This window comes from Bombina bombina, chromosome 4, assembly GCF_027579735.1.
Source record: "Bombina bombina isolate aBomBom1 chromosome 4, aBomBom1.pri, whole genome shotgun sequence".
In the NCBI taxonomy this organism is placed as follows: domain Eukaryota; kingdom Metazoa; phylum Chordata; class Amphibia; order Anura; family Bombinatoridae; genus Bombina; species Bombina bombina.
The window spans coordinates 285688717-285704256 of NC_069502.1; the positions used below are offsets into that span (position 1 = coordinate 285688717).

A 15540-nucleotide genomic window follows, 5' to 3' on the forward strand; every position below is an offset into this window, starting at 1 on the left:
GAAAAGTTCTTCAGGCAGCAGTGTCTGGAATTAAGTGCCTAACTCATGTACTCCACAGCTTGAGCATTAATTTCCAGAAGTAATGAACTTGTGGATTCTCACCACCTTACAAAAGAAAACATAATTTATGCTTACTTGATAAATTAATTTCTTTTGAGGTGGTGAGAGTCCACAAGGGCCACCCTATTTGTTTATTTATTTATTTATTTATTTATTTTAATTGTCCTTGCCTACCTTTCTACTTCCCCTTACTTGGCTATGCGTAAGGCTGGCTTTTCAGTTAGGTGGGAGGTATAACTCTTGGAGTTTTTGGGAAACTTTGCCTCCTCCTAGTGGCAAGTAGTAATGAACTTGTGGACTCTCACCGCCTTGAAAAAGATGAATGACCAGGTAAGCATGTGCTTTGTTTTGATGCAATGTGTTTTTTTCATAATTTTATTATACAGTCTCTTAATAATTTTTTTTTTTAAATGGTCCATTTTTAATTTAATGTTAGTGCTTTTCTAAATAAAATCATGCATCTTTGAAAAACCACCTCTTATTTTTATTGTTTATTTTTCTCTCCAACCTTTATGGCCAATTCTTAACCCCTTAACGGCTGGACTTATATGTCTACATCGGAGCAAAGTTATGATGTAAACAAATAAGTTCACAAGTGAAATCATTTAAATGATGGCATCGTGTCTGGGGGGAGTGCCTAAGAAGCTAGGCATGCCATTTAGCCCCGCGATCACATTCGGTAAGCACTTTTGGCTTTAGTACAGCCAAAAGGCTAGGATGTTCTATGCCACCCTAAGGGCGTTAAAGCCCAGTGTGGTTAGGATGGCATAGAACATCCTAAGGGCGGGAAGGGGTTAATCTGTTTAATGTAGCAATGCTATTTGAAGATCATCCTCTTCAATGTAAACTTTTTGTTATGATATGAGAAGCTGGTGTCCACAGCCCTAGATAATAAAACAGGAGAGCACTATATCTACCAGAACGCAGTAATAGAACCTGGCCAATGAAATTTCAGTTTATCTCCCACTATCACGTCAATAGAGCAAAGTGTCCAGCGTGTGTCCCTAATTAACTTCTTGAGAGTTTTAGTTCATTCAGTGATTTCTTTTCTTATTACTTATTTTATGAAGGGGATCTTTACTATGAGGTTGACTATGTTTTAAAACAAATGAAGATAAATTATTGAATAGCCTAGTTATTGTAGTACAACAATGAAAAACAACAACTTATTAAGGTTATTGAAATGACAGAATATTGCCCCACTAACTTAAAACATCACCAGCTGCCACTGAAGCCCATTTGAGGGATAAGACACCCCATAGTGCAATGAGACCCCATCTAATGGTTTTGTGCTAATCATTTTTTTTAATTTTCAGTATCTCTTTCCCAGCATGTCAGTTCTTCAAAAAGTCTTCTGAAACTTTGCCAAATGGCTGTGAGATTTTATACGAAAATGCTTTTGTCCATTTATTTTCCTCTTCCATACCTTGTCCCTCGGTAACTCCCAGAAACAAAAATTCTTTAAGTTCAAGACAAAATAAGGTCTAGAATTGTATTCACTGTCAATACATTATGCACTAATATGTTTGCTGTATTTGAAATTGTTTACAGTACCACTAAATCTGTAAGGGTCATCCAATAGTTTGTTTTGGGTTGGGTCACTAAAACATTGTTTTCTTTTTCTACTTTGCTTGCAGCCATTAATGGATACATGTACGGGAATCAGCCTGGACTAGAAATGTGCACAGGAGATAGCGTATTATGGCATATGATAGGTTTGGGGAGTGAGGTTGACATGCATGGAATCCATTTCTCTGGAAACACCATCATAAATCATGATGCACGGAGAGATATAGCAAGTCTGTTCCCACATATCTCATACTCTGTTCGCATGACACCTGACAATGAAGGTAAATTAAATAATATAATTGGAAGAAAATTGTACATTTAAAATATTGTTATATATTTTTTTATTTCCATTAAAGGGGCTTATCAGTCAGTAGCAAAAATGCATAAAGCCTTTTTCACAGTTTACCCCTATTTTTTTCTCCCCTTTAATTAATTCCCAATGATCCTTTTTACCTGCTGGAGTGTATTAAATTGTTTACAAATAGTTCCTTTCACTTTATTTTGGTATTTGAAATAGATGATTTTGCCTATGGTATCCCTGCCTATACTGAAAGATTCTATACTTAAAGAGACACTGAACCCAAAATTTTTCTTTCACAATTCAGATAGAGCATGACATTTTAAGCAGCTTTCTAATTTACTCCTATTATCAAATTTTCTTTATTCTTTTGGTATCTTTATTTGAAATGAAAAATGTAAGTTTAGATGCCGGACCATTTTTGGTGAACAACCTGGGTTGTCCTTGCTGATTGGTGGATACATTCATCCATCAATAAAAAGTGCTGTCCCGAGTACTGAACAAAGAAAAAAGCGTAGATGCCTTTTTTTTTCAAATAGAGATAGGAAGAGAATGAATAAAAATTAATAATAGGAGTAAATTAGAAAGTTGTTTAAAATTGCATGCTCTGTCTGAATCACGAAATAAAAAATTTGGGTTCAGTGTCCCTTTAAAGGGACATGAAACCCACATTTTTTCATTCATGATTCAGAAAGAGCATGCAATTGTAAACAACTTTCCAATATACTTCTATTATTTAATCTGCTTCCTTCTATTGTTATCCTTTGCTGAAAGGTTTATCTAGGTAAGCTCAGGAGCAGCAAAGAACCTAGGTTCTAGCTGCTGATTGGTGGCTGCATATATATATATATATATATATATATATATATATACAGGGAGTGCAGAATTATTAGGCAAGTTGTATTTTTGAGGATTAATTTTATTATTGAACAACAACCATGTTCTGAATGAACCCAAAAAACTCATTAATATCAAAGCTGAATAGTTTTGGAAGTAGTTTTTAGTTTGTTTTTAGTTATAGCTATTTTAGGGGGATATCTGTGTGTGCAGGTGACTATTACTGTGCATAATTATTAGGCAACTTAACAAAAAACAAATATATACCCATTTCAATTATTTATTTTTACCAGTGAAACCAATATAACATCTCAAAATTTAAAAATATACATTTCTGACATTCAAAAACAAAACAAAAACAAATCAGTGACCAATATAGCCACCTTTCTTTGCAAGGACACTCAAAAGCCTGCCATCCATGGATTCTGTCAGTGTTTTGATCTGTTCACCATCAACATTGCGTGCAGCAGCAACCACAGCCTCCCAGACACTGTTTAGAGAGGTGTACTGTTTTCCCTCCTTGTAAATCTTACATTTGATGATGGACCACAGGTTCTCAATGGGGTTCAGATCAGGTGAACAAGGAGGCCATGTCATTAGATTTACTTCTTTTATACCCTTTCTTGCCAGCCACGCTGTGGAGTACTTGGACGAGTGTGATGGAGCATTGTCCTGCATGAAAATCATGTTTTTCTTGAAGGATGCAGACTTCTTCCTGTACCACTGCTTGAAGAAGGTGTCTTCCAGAAACTGGCAGTAGGACTGGGAGTTGAGCTTGACTCCATCCTCAACCCGAAAAGGCCCCACAAGCTCATCTTTGATGATACCAGCCCAAACCAGTACTCCACCTCCACCTTGCTGGCGTCTGAGTTGGACTGGAGCTCTCTGCCCTTTACCAATCCAGCCACGGGCCCATCCATCTGGCCCATCAAGACTCACTCTCATTTCATCAGTCCATAAAACCTTAGAAAAATCAGTCTTGAGATATTTCTTGGCCCAGTCTTGACGTTTCAGCTTGTGTGTCTTGTTCAGTGGTGGTCGTCTTTCAGCCTTTCTTACCTTGGCCATGTCTCTGAGTATTGCACACCTTGTGCTTTTGGGCACTCCAGTGATGTTGCAGCTCTGAAATATGGCCAAACTGGTGGCAAGTGGCATCTTGGCAGCTGCACGCTTGACTTTTATCAGTTCATGGGCAGTTATTTTGCGCCTTGGTTTTTCCACACGCTTCTTGCGACCCTGTTGACTATTTTGAATGAAACGCTTGATTGTTCGATGATCACGCTTCAGAAGCTTTGCAATTTTAAGAGTGCTGCATCCCTCTGCAAGATATCTCACTATTTTTGACTTTTCTGAGCCTGTCAAGTCCTTCTTTTGACCCATTTTGCCAAAGGAAAGGAAGTTGCCTAATAATTATGCACACCTGATATAGGGTGTTGATGTCATTAGACCACACCCCTTCTCATTACAGAGATGCACATCACCTAATATGCTTAATTGGTAGTAGGCTTTCAAGCCTATACAGCTTGGAGTAAGACAACATGCATAAAGAGGATGATGTGGTCAAAATACTCATTTGCCTAATAATTCTGCACTCCCTGTATATATATATATATATATATATATATATATATATACACTGATTGTGATTGGCTCACCCATGAGTTCAGTTAGAATCCAGTTGTGCATTGCTGCTCCTTTAACAAATAATACCAATTGAATAAAGCAAATTTATAATAGAAGTAAACTGGAAAGTTGTTTCAAATTGTATGTTCTACCTAAATTATGAAAGAAAATGTTTGGGTTTCATGTCTCTTTAACCCTTTGAGTACTAAGCACTTTCCCACCTGGGTGCTAAGATTTTTAAAGTTTTTTTTAATTTTTTAATTTTTTAAACAAAATTGTTTTAACTTTTTTTTTCAGACCCCCAAGACTTACACTGTTGGAGGTTAGGCGATTACCTTTCCAATGGTGGGTCTTGGGGGTCTGTAGCTGTTTAGATGCCTGAGATACAGACTTCTAAGCAGCATGCCCCCTGCTCCTATACTCAAAGGGTTTTCAGACCCCCAAGACTTACACTGTTGGATGTTAGGCGATTACCTTTCCAATGGTGGGTCTTGGGGGTCTGTAGCTGTTTAGATGCCTGAGATACAGACTTCTAAGCAGCATGCCCCCTGCTCCTATACTTAATATTGTTAAGTATAAATAAAGTTGCACGGTGACGTCATCACGTTATTGCGTGTGACGTAACCACGCAAAACGGGAAGCCCAGGCGATGCCTGTCACTCTACAGACACGATCACAGGGGTAGGAGCTGGTGGGAGTCCCCAGATCTCCCTCAAGGTGGGAGAGTGCTAGTGATGGCTCTGAGCCGTCATTAGCACCAGAGTGGGAAACTCTGTGATGGCTCAGAGCCATCATTAGCACTCAAAGGGTTAAGTATAAATAAGGGCCTCCATCACATACTTGGCAACGTGCGCAAAAACGAGCATCGCCTAATAATCAAACGATCATATATCCAGTGCCTGCAGACAAGTTACGAGCATTGATTTTTGACGTTGTGTGCATTTTTTACTCCCATAAACTAACATAGAACTGGCTTCACCAGTCGGTATCAGAAATGCAGCACAAGGATGTTTTACTCCTTTTTCATCTTACCACCGATTGGCAGGCGCAGAAACCTTTGCACACAGTAAAAAAGCACCGTAACTCTCTGGAAGCTTTAACAAACACCTAATGCATGTGTAATAACCCCTAAACCGCTATCCCCCTTCATCACAATCACTTATAAAAGTAATTAACCCCTAAACCGCATCCCCCCACAACGCAAAGTACATAATTAAACTATTAACCCCTAATCCGCCATCCCCCCACATCGCAAACACCTAATTAAACTATTAGCCCCTAATCTGCCATCCCCCACATCGCAAACACCTAATTAAACTATTAACCCCTAAACCACCATCCCCCCACAACGCAAAGTATTAAACTAATAGCTAAGCCCCCTAACCTAACACCCCCTATCTTAGCCCCAATTAAGATACACTTAAATAAAATTAAAATTATACTAACTACCTTAAAAATAAAAAATAAAAAATTACTAAAAATAAAAAACCTAAATTACAAACAAATAACTAACATTACAGAAAATAAAAAAACTAACATTACCAAAAATAATAAATCCTAACGTAACAAATAAAATTAAAAAACTACCATTACAGGGGGGAGGAGCCAACTATGGAACTGAACGGTCGCATCTTACAGTAGCTCCGGCTAAACTTTTTGAAAAATAATACTTTTGACCGTTCAGATTCCCAAAATAACACAATTTTTTGTAACACAGAAGCCCTTGAGATATCGGTGTTTGCAGTGGGGGAGTAGAATACCCTCCTGATGAACAGACTCTACCATCTGGATCACAGGCCTACAACCTAATCAATATGGAAGCGACCATCATCTTTAACACATGGGTATTGAGCCGTAATCCAGCCTAACTGTTGAGGAAATAGATTGTGGAAAAGCACACTGCCCTCTCAGCTGTCGAGGGAGCAATTTGGAGCAGGACCACTAGTGAGACAGGCATTAATCTTAGAACGCTATTGCAACGCAATATGGAGACCGCGGCAGCATGGGACTTACCAATCCTAAGGCTAACCAAGCAGCAGTTCCTCCAGTATGTGAACGAACTCAGATCTGTACTCCACTTACCACTGAATCCTCCCACATCTACCTGCAAACTGCGCACAGAGGAGCCGTCCATATTACACCCTGATTTCTGCCATGCAGGAGAGCCGCAAGAGACAAATGATCACCTACCAAGGCAAACGGGCGCTTTCATCTCAGCTACCACGAAGGAGACTAAAGACTTAAGATCATACTCTGTCTCTCATGAGGTGCGGATCGGTATGCCAATTCCTAATGACCGTAAGTCAGATGCACTAAACACCACTTTGCTGACCAAAAATAATACACAGGTCACCGCACCGATGACAGAGCTACAGGTTAATAAGGAGAAGCTGACTTACACTTCATACCGCTCCAGGGTACTGCTGATAAACGGCAGAAGAACACAGGATCGTAAATGCGACAGCTTGCCAGTGGGCCTTATATTGAGCAGTGACTGTATTACGGGTTGGCGGTCAGTGCTGGAGTTTTTGCAGCCAACGCAGTATGCTCCTTGTGGCCTCCGTGGAGGCATAGGCTAATCCAGACATTACCTACGTGCTGTCAACAAGAGCAAGGAGTGCAGCCTTTTGGCACATCTTTACAGACTAGTTTGTGTTTATGTTTTCCCTATTCACCCAGTTTACTGCTGTGTGCTCCATACAGTAATTTATCCGTGAACGCTTCAGTATTGCTCTCGTATAACCTATGCTTTTCTGTTAAAATTATTTTGGGAAGTGCAAGTATTCACAATAATAGCGTGCTCAATCAAAGGTTTAACATGCTTTGTCACAGTTAAGCTTAACGCATTGCTCATGTATTATATTACAGCCACAAGTTTCTAGAAAATTACTACGAGGTGGGATAGTCATGGCAGAACTCAAGTTTACTATGGCACTGTTTCCCCTAGGAGATTTTGTTATGGCTATGATACAGAAATAAGGACCTGCCGCTTTAGATACATAGGACCTTAATCCTCCCACTATTCCTAAATGGTTAATCTTCCCCCTAACATGACATTGGCAAGGTGTTTAGCTGTCAGCTTTTGTGTTTGAATTAGTATGTAGCACTATCTGTTTTGTTTTTAACATTTTGCGCAGCGAGGATAGACCTTTATTGATACAGGTTCATGGTTCAGACAGTTTGTTTTCCCGCCAGTTGCCTTGTACTCCTAATGTTGCTCACATTGTTCCTGTTCTTACTATGTAATCAAGCTCTCAGTTTGCATGCATATGTTTTCACTCTTTCTGAATATGCTGTGTGCCCTAATTCTATACAAACCTGCTTTTGATATTATATTTTGCGTATGGTTGATCGCATGTCCACACTGTAACAGCTCCTTAGGCGCATAACTCACTGTTTAGTTGACAAATGTAAAGCTGTCTTATACCCGCCCTTGCATTGCGCTGATACACCCTATCTGACTTGCATGAAGAGGCACCCAGATCATCTATAGTCAGATAGCCATAGGCCTTCACTGTATCCCCCACTGATATTGTCTCTGATTTTGCTATGGTAAATGGAGGTTACCGTGTTATTCCCTATGACATGGTTACCTAGTTTACACATCTCTAGGTGTTCTCCTGCTGATGGGTATAGGGCCCATGCCCAGGCGGCAGGATGCATTCCTATTTTTTGGTTTTTCTAAAAGTTTATGAGACTGTGGTTATTATTTACTTGACCTGTCCTCTTATTATACCCTAAGTGATAACCAGAGGGAGCAGTAGACAACCTTACAGCCTAATATAAACATATTGAAATGCTAGTCAGGCTTCTCAGTGCAGGCTGGACCTGTACTATCAAAATTGGTCTCCCGCGAGTCTCCTTATATAGACTAACAGCCTAGCCACATCTCAGCATTAGTACCTAGAGGCATCATACAATAATTGTCCTTGCCCCTCATTATAGACACAGAACTTATTGTTATTCTTGAACATAGGCTGTCTATCATACTATATCTAAGTAACAACCTCCCCCCCCCCCTTATATTTAATATACCTCCTAGATCTGGAGGTCGAATTAAGCGGTTAATCTTGCCTATACTGCATCCTAAGATTTTTTTTATTTTATAAGTTACAACTATACATTACCTGATGTTCCCATGGTGAACTACACTGTAACCCTGACTACTACATATGTATATATATGTAATTAACTCATCTAAGATTACAGGTCTTGCAGGGACCCCAGTAATTTAAATTCCCCTCTCTAGAATATATTACAAGTTTATCAAGGCACAATAGTTGTCTATATTGTCAGGTGAGGGTACAGACTTTGTTTAGCCCATGTTAAAAAGAAAAAGAGGTTTCAGTTTTCTGTAAGCATCTACTATAATGCGAATCTTGTATATCTATAATGTAATCGCTGAATTGTATTGTACCATTTTAAGTTTGACTTATGACATGTTACTCAAAACAAGCTGTAATGTTTCGCATAACCTCAATAAAAATCTATGTTAAAAAAAAAAAAAAAAACTACCATTACAAAATAAACACACTAAAATTAAAAAAAATTAAAAAGCTAACAAATTAGTCAAAATAAAAAAAGATTCCCATTCTTTTACCCCCGTTAAAAAAAAACACCCCAAAATTAAAAAAAAACCTAATCTAGCATTGCCCTAAAGTTAACAGCTCTTTTGCAAAAAAAATAAAGAAATTACCCCCTAACATTATCACCCCACCCCATAAAAAACCTAAGTAAAAAAAATAATAATAATCTACCCATTGCCCCGAAAAGGGCATTTGGATGGGCATTGCTCTTAAAAGGGCATTCAGCTCTTTTTCTGCCCATTAAAAATAAAAAAGCCCTAATCTAAAAAAAAAAAGCGCCAAAAAAAAACAAAAATACTAACACTAACCCCAAAATTGGTACTCACCATTGATGAACGGCGGCGATCCATCTTCATCACCTCTTTTTCTTGGCGGTGAAACATCCATTGTGGGACAATCTTCTTCAATCTTCATCTGTGACGTCGGTCCTCATCAAGGCAAAATGGAGCTCCTCCTCTTCCTGTGGTCTCTAGCCGCACACTGAAGATTGAATGTAAGGTATCCCTTTTATATAGGGGTAATCTTGAATTCCTATTGGCTGATAAAATTCAAATCAGCCAATAGAATGAAAGCTGTTTTCATCCTATTGGCTGATTAGAATTTGATTCTTCCAAATTAAAGCAGCCAATAGGATGAAAGCAGCTTTCATCCTATTGGCTGATTTAATTTTTTTAAATTTTGTTTATTTTTTTTGTAACGTTAGCTTTTTTTATTTTTGTAATTTTAAGGGATTTTATTTGTAATGTTAGGATTTATTATTTTTAGTAATGTTAGGTATTTTTATTTTATGTAATGTCAGGTCTTTTTGTAATTTAGGTTTTTTATTTTTTGTAATTTATTTTTTTATTTTTAAGGTAGTTAGTATATTTTTAATTACGTGTATTTTAATTGGGGTTAAGTTAGGGGGTGATAGGTTAGGGGGCTTAGATATAAGTTTAATACTTTGCGTTGTGGGGGATGCCGGTTTAGGGGTTAATAGTTTAATTAGGTGTTTGCAATGTGGGGGGATGGTGGATTAGGGGTTTATAGATTAATTAGATGTTTACAATGTGGGGTGGTGGCAGATTAGGTGTTAATAGTGTAATTGGGTATTTGGCGATGTTGGGGGATGGCGGTTTAGGGGTTAATAGATTTTATGTTTGATTGTGATGTGGGGGGATGGCAATTTAGGGGTTTTGAATGACGTTTTGATGTGTATGCTTTTTAATTTATTTTGGTTTGGATTTTTACATGGGATTTTAACATAAAAATAAAATGAGTCTTTATTTTTTAGTGACGCGTGCAATATACTGGCGGAAACTACTGGTGATGCCAGAAATGTGTAGTTGCGCACATTTCTGAACATCGCCAGTTTTTCCGACTTATGCCAGTTTATCATATTGTGGCATGTGTTATGTGATTCATCCGATGTGCAAGGTGAACTTACGTGCAACGTGAGTTTCAGCAGTTGCGCTGAAAAATACGCAACATATGTAATTGCGCACACGGGGGATATTTATCAAGCTGTCAACTGTGCTCACCTACCATCGTGGCAAAAAAACGCACAAAGTACAGGGGCGATGAGCATCGGACTGTTGTTAACTAGCAGTCATCGATCTCGCGTCTATTCGGCTTTTACCAACTTTATTTACTAAAATGTTTAACCCCTATCCCGCCGCTCCCGGACCCCGCCGCAACCTAAATAAAGTTATTAACCCTATCCCACCACTCCCAGACCCAGCCGCAACCTAAATAAACATATAAACCCCTATCCTGCCGCTCCCGGACCCCGCTGCCACTAAATAAACATATTAACCCCATAACCTCTGGCCTCCCACATCACTACCACTAACTAAACCTATTAACCCCCAAACCGTCAGCCCCCCACATTGCCATAAACTAAATTAAGCTATTGACCCCTAAACCTAACAACCCGCTAACTTTAAATTAAAATTACAACATCCCCATCTTCAAATAAATTTAAACTTACCTGTAGAATTAAAATAAACTAATAGCCCTATCAAAATAAAAAAGCCCCCCAAAATAAAAAAACGCATAGCCTACAATAAACTACCAATGGCCCTTAAAAGGGCCTTTTGTGGGGCATTGCCCCAAAGAAATCAGCTCTTTTACCTGTAAAAAAAAATAAAAACACTCCCCAACAGTAAAACTATCTAAAATAACCTAAGCTCCCCATTGCCCTGAAAAGGGCATTCTTATTGACATTGCCCTTAAAAGGGCATTTAGCACTTTTACATGCCCAGACCCTAATCTAAAAATAAAACCCACCCAGAAAACCCTTAAATAAACCTAACACTAACCCCCGACGATCCACTTACAGTTATTGAAGTCCCGCTTAAAGGATCCATCCAGCCGGCAAGAAGTCTTCATCCAGGCGGCCTCTTCCATCTTCATGCAGCCGGCGAAGTCCTCATTCAGGCAGCAAGAAGTCTTCATCCAGATGGCATCTTCTATCTTCATTCAACTGGCGCGGAGCAGGTCCATCCTGAAGACATCCGGTGCGGAGCTCCTCTTCATATGGTCGCCGCTGTAAACTGGAACTTCAATGCAAGTAACGTCATCTAAGATGGCGTCCCTTGCATTCCTATTGGCTGAAAAGTTAAAATCAGCCAATAGGATTAGAGCTGCTAAAATACTATTGGCTGTTCCAATCAGCCAATAGGATTTGAGCAGCTCTCATCCTATTGGCTGTTCCAATCAGCCAATAGGATGAGAGTTCAATCCTATTGGCTGATTGGAACAGCCAATAAGATTTTAGCAGCTCTAATCCTATTGGCTGATTGGAACCTTTCAGCCAATAGGAATGCAAGGGACGCCATCTTGGATGACGTCACTTGCATTGAAGTTTCTGTTTACGGCGGCGACCGTATGAAGAGGAGCTCCGCGCCGGATATCTTCAGGATGGACCTGCTCCACACCAGATAGAAGATGCCGTCTAGATAAAGACTTCTTGCCGCCTGTATGAGGACTTCGTCGGCTGGATGAAGATAGAAGAGGCCGTCCAGATGAAGACTTCTTGCCGGCTGGATGGATCCTTCAAGCGGGACTTCAATAACTGTAAGTGGATCGTTGTGGGTTAGTGTTAGGTTTATTTAAGGTTTTTTTGGGTGGGTTTTATTTTTAAATTAGGATCTGGGCATGTAAAAAAGCTAAATGCCCTTTTAAGGGCAATGCCCATACAAATGCCCTTTTTAGGGCAATGGGGAGCTTAGTTTTTTTTTATTTGAGGCGGTTGGTTGGGTGGGTGGTGGATTTTACTGTTGGGGGGGTGTTTGTATTTTTTGTTACAGGTAAAAGAGCTAATTTCTTTGGGGCAATGCCCCACAAAAGGCCCTTTTAAGGGCCATTGGTAGTTTATTGTAGGCTAGGGGTTTTTTTATGTTGGGGAGGGCTTTTTTATTTTGATAGGGCTATAAGATTAGGTGTAATTCTTTTTTATTTTTGATAATGTGGTTTGTTGTTTTTCGTTATTTATTCTTTTTTATTTTTTGTAACAGCGTTTTTTTTGTGGTAATTTAGTAATTTGTAATAATGTTTAATAGTAGATTTAAATAATTTTAGTAGGGTTAGGTTTTTTTAATATTTAATTTAGTTTATTTAATTGGTAGTTTAATTTAAAGGGACACTGAACCCAAATTTTTTCTTTCGTGATTCAGATAGAGCATGCAATTTTAAGCAACTTTCTAATTTAATCCTAGTAACAATTTTTCTTTGTTCTCTTGCTATCTTTATTTGAAAAAGAAGGCACTTTTTGGTTTAGTACCTTGGACAGCATTTGTTTATTGGTGGGTGAATTTATCCACCAATCAGTAAGAGCAACCCAGGTTGTTCACCAAAAATGGGCCGGCATCTAAACTTATATTCTTGCTTTTCAAGTAAATATACCAAGAGAATGAAGAAAATTTGATAATAGGAGTAAATTAGAAAGTTGCTTAAAATTGCATGCTCTATCTGAATCACGAAAGAAAAAATGTGGGTTCAGTGTCCCTTTTAATTGTACTATAATAGTTAGGGTAAGTTAATTAATAGTTTAAAAATAGTTTATTTTAATTTTACAGGTAAGTTTTTAAATTTATTTTACGATAGGGATGTTGTAATTTTAATGTAAAGTTAGCGGGTTGTTAGGTTTAGGGGTTAATAACTTAATTTAGTTTATGGCGATGTGGGGGGCTGGCATTTTAGGGGTTAATAGGTTTAGTTAGTGGTAGTGATGTGAGAGGCCAGAGGTTTAGGGGTTAATATGTTAATTTAGTGGCGGCAGGGTCCGGGAGTGGCAGGATAGGGGTTAATAACTTTATTTAGGTTGCAGCGATGTCGGGGAGAGGTGGAATAGGGGTTAATAACATTATGTAGGTGGCAGCGATGTCGGGGTGGCAGATTAGGGGTGTTTAGACTCGGGGCTTATGTTAGGGTGTTAGGTGTAAACGTTACTTGTTTTCAACCATGTAAATCAATGGGATATCTGGCAGCATTGAACATGAGCTTTCTCTGCTTTCAGACTCCCATTGATTTCTCTGGCATCCGCGGCCTCCAGGGTGGCGGATTGAAAACCAGGTACCCTGGGCCGGAATAGCCGCGAGCGTACCTGTTGTGAAATTTGATAAATGGGAAAAAGTATCAGATAGAGCCGAATGTGTATTCGGAACATCTGTAATGACGTAAGCATTGATCTGTGTCGGATTGAGACCGGCGGATCGTATGTTACGTCACAAATTTCAACTTTTGCCAGTCTGTATGCTAATAATTAGGTCGGATCAAGCTCGCAACATTTACGCTGCAGAGTTCCGGCATATTTGGGGTTGACGGCTTGATAAATATCCCCCAAGATGTGTAAACATAGCCATCAGCAGAAATTACACTTCCAGTAGACAGTAGGAGAGATACGTAATACAATGTTCATTTTCATTTGTTCAAAGTATTTGGCTTTGGTTCAAAGACAGAGATAATATAAAGAGGTGTGTAAGTGATAAAAGAAAGATATGGGTTTCCCTGCAAGCTATTTCTTATAAAAAAAAATAAACCTAAATGTTTAATTTCTCATACATTTTATAATTTGCAACTGGTATAACAAATAGTTGGAAAAACATAACGGGGAAAACTATTTTACAGTGCACTGCACAGTGATTAGTAACAGCTCATTTATATCTGTCCCAAATTAGCCACACCAAAGTAGATAAAAAAAACAACAACATTCAAGTAACACTTTTAAATGCTTTTGAAAAATAAGTATGTTAAAAAAGTTCAGCTTAAACATTTATTTTGCCACATATCAAATATAAGACCTCCTTTTATCAGAGGGTGACTTGGTAGCAGCACACAAAGCCAGGAGAAAGCACTGAACCCCAAATTTGAAGATTGACTCCAACCTTCCAAAACTAGCTCCGCCTCCCATTCATTAAAAAGCAGTAGTGCACAGCACTAATTCATCTCACAACTTGACATACAGTATTTTTTTTCAAATCTAGAAGCCAGCCCAAAGATTCAGTCACAATTGTTTCTCAGTTTATGAGCGGAGAGTAATAACAGTGACTTATAACCTGCTTGATCACCAGTAACACAAGCACAACAGGAATTTAACTTTGTCAGTTGCTAATAACATGGGAGTAAGAGTATGGGGGTATGGGGGGGGACATCACACTCAGGATATCATGTGTGGGGGGAGATAATGCATAAATCCCTCCCCCTCCCAGCCGGCCATACATGCTAGTGCTCAACTAATCCCTAAAATGAACCCCTGGCACCCTGTTTTGGATCTCTATGTAAACGTTCACTTTCCACGCAATATGGCAACCCTAGAGGTGTTGGCTCTCTGTTCTTAAGGTTTATAAAGTCTGTTATATCATTCAGCCCTTATTCTACAAGTTTATGTATTTAATCTACACTGATTTGTAAAATGTATTAATCATTTCTAGTCCCATTTTTGTTACCTGATAAATTAATTTTGTTCATGGTGGTGAGAGTCCATGAGACCCCACCCTGTTTTTCTGGTATTTGTTTATTTTTGCGTAAATCCTTTTTTCCCTGCTTCTATTATTTTTCTCTTATTTTTCCTACTTTTTTTTACTTGGCTATACGTCAGACTAGTTTACCAGTGAGGTCGGAGGGGTTTTACAGAGCTCTTGGGGTTTGTGAATCTTTGCCTCCTCCTAGTTGCAGTGAAGAGTAATTCCCAGGAGTAAAAAATGAAATACATTAATTTATCAGGCAAGCATAAATTATGTTTTTCTTTGCTGCCATCTGCTGGACAAACTATATAATGACTATTCAAAATGACAGTTAAGCTAAGAAAATATCAAAGTATTGAAGTACTATTTAACTCTGTTAAAGAACTAATTTAAAAGAACTCTCATTAGTCCTTGCGTCTTTTTAGTTATATAGTTTTTTCTAATTGCGATATGCAAGATATCTAATGTTGCAAGAGCTAAACATTTACAGAAGACAGAATGTGCCTTTGACATTATGTACCTTTGTTCACTTGGTTTCTTTGTTGAAAGCTAAACCCAGGTAGGCTCATATGGTAATTTCTAAGCCATTGAAGGCCGCCTCTGATCTTGGGGCATTTTGACA

The 15540-nt window shown here is 38.6% G+C and overlaps 1 protein-coding gene across 1 annotated transcript in view; it reads left to right on the forward strand.

Annotated features, from left to right (window-relative positions):
* Positions 1-15540, forward strand: part of LOC128656209 (ceruloplasmin-like) — a 208642-nt gene that overhangs the window by 157096 nt on the left and 36006 nt on the right. Inside the window, 1 exon segment of the mRNA XM_053709992.1 lies at positions 1698-1910. Within this exon segment, the coding sequence (XP_053565967.1) occupies positions 1698-1910 (213 nt within the window).